This window comes from Atta cephalotes (genome assembly GCF_000143395.1).
Source record: "Atta cephalotes unplaced genomic scaffold scaffold00025, whole genome shotgun sequence".
NCBI classification, from domain to species: Eukaryota; Metazoa; Arthropoda; class Insecta; order Hymenoptera; family Formicidae; genus Atta; species Atta cephalotes.
In genome coordinates, this window is record NW_012130089.1 from 2203795 (window position 1) to 2208483 (window position 4689).

General features: G+C 38.2%; 1 protein-coding gene across 1 annotated transcript in view; it reads left to right on the plus strand.

Annotated features, from left to right (window-relative positions):
- The first annotated feature begins 1584 nt into the window (after positions 1–1584).
- Positions 1585–4689, plus strand: part of LOC105620294 — a 4611-nt gene continuing 1506 nt past the window's right edge. Inside the window, exons 1-7 of the mRNA XM_012201798.1 lie at positions 1585–1693; positions 1833–1940; positions 2874–3290; positions 3460–3654; positions 3738–3868; positions 3946–4104; positions 4238–4507. Of these exons, the coding sequence (XP_012057188.1) occupies positions 1585–1693; positions 1833–1940; positions 2874–3290; positions 3460–3654; positions 3738–3868; positions 3946–4104; positions 4238–4507 (1389 nt within the window). The remainder of the gene's footprint in view (positions 1694–1832; positions 1941–2873; positions 3291–3459; positions 3655–3737; positions 3869–3945; positions 4105–4237; positions 4508–4689) is intronic.

Sequence of the window (4689 nt, forward strand, 5' to 3'; positions counted from 1 at the left end):
TATCTGTTTCCTCCAATGTAGATAAATTTTAATCGCGATTCATTTATCGAGTTTTATCGTTTTTTAAGAAGGAGAATAGAATTAGTAAAAAATGAGGAGTAAATCGAACCGAGATTAAAAATAATCTGCATCAATAGAAATAGGAATTATATGTTCAGAGAAATATAGTACGCTTATGACACATACAATAAATGATTTTTTTAATTTTTTGTTTCTTGAAAATGTAACTTTTTATACATATTTTATAAAAAATCTTTAAATATATTTTATTTGTTTTATATGAAATCGTAAAGAAATACGGCTAAGCATGCAAGAAAATCCATATTTAAAATTAAAATAACGAATGTCGTAATATTAATAAAAATCTCTATGAAAGAAAAAGAATGCCATCTTATCTAAATAAATAAAAAGCAACAACATCTGAATGATTAAAAATATGTGATTAAGTGTTCGTGAATATAATTATAAATTATACTAACAAGGTGGTCTGGAATTATGAGACATGTGAGACAAGACAGAGCGATTATACTGCACGTAATCCGCCCTGACGAAACATGCCGCTAACACACGCTGCAGCACGTGAGAAGAGATGAACAATAAGGGAAACAACGTCGGCTCTAAATTAAAAGATATTTAGTGATCGCGATCCGAGATTAAGGAATGAGCACCATTATACTCGCACGCTAAATTTTTCACTAAAACTCTGTTGAAATAATTGCACGCGGTTTCTTCCTTTTTTTCTTTCCACAACGATTAATTTCGCCACGTTCTGAGACCTTGGAGATCATCCAGCTAGTTGCAACTTGCTGACAAAACAATTATCTGTACAGTCATCGCGTTGCCGAAATAATGCTTGCCTGTTTAATCCTTGCAAGAAGGATGAGTTTCATTCGCGTTCGCGATTCGGAACCTTGGGTATTCCACCGAGCAATTATGGTCATATCATGGGTACCAATTAGAAAACCACCAGTATTCTTCGGCGATGTTACTTTCGAAATTCTTGATGGATAGTCGGGCTACGGTAGTCGTTCTTTGTACAATTCGCGCATTCCGACACGCATGTGGAGATCTTGAAGAAACATGCGCTTAAATGTATAGATACACATATAACGTGTAAAGAGCGATTTTCATAATCGACGACATGATTTTTCATGTACCGTCCCAGAACACGGAAACCCAGACCTTGAGGAGAAATCACGCGCGCGCACTCTCGCATGCCTCCTTTCGCAATAAGTCATCCCGCTTGCACGGTGACGTCAACTGTCAAAAGCTGCGATCATGGTCATATAGATTTCATAATGATCACTTTCTACTTTCGACGAGGAAACTAGCCTACCGTCGTCCGCGACTCATCATACCTTGAGTAAACCTTCATATTCCCGCAAGTCAATGACACTTGACCCTCGCAACGTTGAAAGCGATTTCGCGCGGGACGATTATTTCTATTGAAGAAATTCCGATCGAAATTGAAAGTATTAATATAGCGTGAAGAGAGAGAGAGAGAGAGAGAGAGAGAGAGAGAGAGAGAGAGAAGAGAAGAAAGAAAATGCTGTCATTAACTGAAATAAAATTTACAGGCCAAGGATGAGGCTCATCGCGACGATTCTCGTCGTCGCTCTCTCGGATGCAGCGGTGTATGGCCAAGACTTCGGCGGACACGCGCTCTTTGTGAGAACCGCAGACGCGGATCCCGGTAAGAAAAATGCAAGAGAATTCTATAAGTCCGCCTTAAGCATAATCAGCGAACGAGAGAGAAAGAGAGAGAGAAAGAGAGGCGCTATAATTGTTGTGATGATAAATTGATCACAAACGAATGGTTTAAAATTCATTAGCACACTCGAGAGTCCAACGGGCTGCTGCCTCGGTATCGCCAGCAGACGTGATGGCGCAAAATATCCTAGAGTGGATTCAAGGGATCTACCAGCAGGGCACACGTAAAAGTAGGTTTCCGAGTTTCGTCGACAGGAAACGGCACGAAGCCATCTTTGTCGCCATACGCGTATATTAACGAGTATTTTCTCATGATGATTGAATTTAGCTGCAATCTAACGTTGCGCGCTGATTTATAGACAGTTCAGTGCCGCTGATGGTCAGAGATGGATGCTATTATGGATGTGTATTGCGCAAAAGAAAGCTGCGACTATGCCAATACCGCCTCACCAATTTAAATATTATAGACGCACAAAATCATTCATCCATAAATACGCTATGCTATTAATCATTTTAACGTGACATTTAGAAGTCACGGAATTAGCTTTATGTTCGACGCTGGGATTGGCTTTGATGCACGTTTGTTCGAACTGACAATAAATCGTTTTCTGCTACAAAGCATTAAATCAATGCACTCTTAATTAACTCCTTAGAATGTACTCTCTTGTTTTCTTTAATTAAAATTCAAAGAGACCGATCAACACTAAAATTAATCAATGTTCATGGACTTCGATGGCATTATTGATAGCTTCAATGTAAAGTATAAATACATTTTTTAATATTATGAATGACAGTTATTTCTCAGTCAACAGTAAGTTTCAAAACAATTAACTTTAATCCACAGAGTTTTTAATTTATATAATATCTTAATAAATAAATGCCATCAAAGCCATCGAATGTTTTTAATAAATCGTTCTCTTTTATAGCACTAAAGTAAAGTCAATATATTCTTAATTAACTCTCCAAAACTTACGCTTACCTTTATCTTTTGTTTTTTTTTTAATTAAAACTTAAAGAGTGATACATATATAAAACTGATCGATAGATTGATAGATTTTATAGACTACGATGGCATAATCGATAATTTCAATAACAAATTTTCATTGATGCCATCGTAGTGTTCACAAATTACAAAGGACTCTTGAGCTCATGTATTTTTACAGTTCGCCAGCAATCGGATGCGAATGCATACCTGCCACCCTACAGTACTCAACGACCGCCTGAAAAACCCCGACCTTTCCAGGCCACGAGTTCTCAACAAAGTGATATATTAGGCTATACCCCTCAGCGACCATCATCGCTATATACTCCGCCAAATATTGGTTACTCATCATCTGGGCAACCTTCCACGCCATTTTCTACTCCAAGACCGAGCCAACAACCTTCATCAACGTACGTGCCGCAAGGTTTCAGAGGCTCCACGTCCTACAACCCCCGACCGAGTCAACCCTCGTATTCCAACGCGGGCTCATCAGCCTTTCCACCACTGAATCCCCCGGAATCGTCGTCCACTTACCTACCGCCGCAGCCACCGCTTTTCCCATCGACCAGTCCAAGACCTCCTTCTGAATCCACGATCGGTAAGCCCCTCTTAGGTGCAGGTACGAGTATAAACACAAAAATCCAAATCCAAATTGAAAATGCTCCAAAAGCATCTTTAAGTATACTATTAAATAATACAGCACCAAATGAATCGTGCACCAAATCAATTGGAGATTACCAGCATTATGCCATCTGAGTATTTTTTAGGAGTCTCAGGACCCTCAGGACCAACCCCGACAAGAGGCTATCCTAGCTCAGGTTACCCTACTTCGAACGGGGGATATTCAACTACCGAAAGACCGTTTCCTCCCTTTACTACACCAAGTGAAACTGGAACAGGTGCTGGAACTAGTGAAGCAGGCAGAGGAGAAGGTCCTAGAACTACTGAAACTGCAACTGGAGGTACGTATTTGTTTGTCACAATGCACATACATGCAAACATAAATGCAAAATACATGAAAAAATAATTTTATTTTATTTTTTAGAAACTACTCAAGGTGAGGATGATCTCAGTCATCCCCCGCATATTCATAATCTCGATGTCCAATGCAGTAAGACAATGATGACGATCAATATCGAATTCAATCGCGCTTACGACGGCATTATTTATTCTAAGGTAAGAGAGCGTGAAACAAAACAATCTCTTGCACAAAAAATTACCGATAATAAAGTATCGATTTTGTCTAATTTCAGGGATTTTTCATGAATCCAGAATGTACCTACGTAAAACAGAATTCAGGTTCAACAACATACTCTTTTACGGTGAATCTGGAATCCTGTGGAACTCAGTTCATCAACGATTTCGAGGGTGAAGCTGGTCAAGCGTATTTGGAAAACGTCCTTGTATTACAAGTCGGTGTCGAACTAACTAAATTTATTAGCTTGATTTTCCACGGATTTTATTTGTTACATTTAGCTCGTAAAAAATCACATGTAATAGAAAATAATTATTAGACTTTGAAATAAAAAATTCTTATTGCTAAAGAATGAACCGGGTATACAAGAAGTCTGGGATACAATTCGAAGAGTACGATGTCTCTGGGAAGGGAACATCAATAAGGCCCTAACGGTGAATCTCTCAGTAGATATGTTGAATCAAGAAATCGTTACCTTTAGTGGCGATACTGCGACAGCTAAATTGGATATTCAAGTCGGTAAAGGACCTTTCGCATCAGCAGCCGATGGACTCGTAAAGATCGGAGAAACAATGACTTTAGTAGTTACCGTAGAGGGCGATCCTGGTTTCGACCTCCAGGTATGTATTAAAAACCATCTTATATGCATAATGATAATTCATTGATAGAATTATGTTCCAACAAAAAAATGTATAGATGTAATTAATTCATGAATATGTGTGTGTGTGTATATATATATATATATATATATATATATATATATAGTACAACAAAGTAAATTAAATTTATTTTACGTACGTTA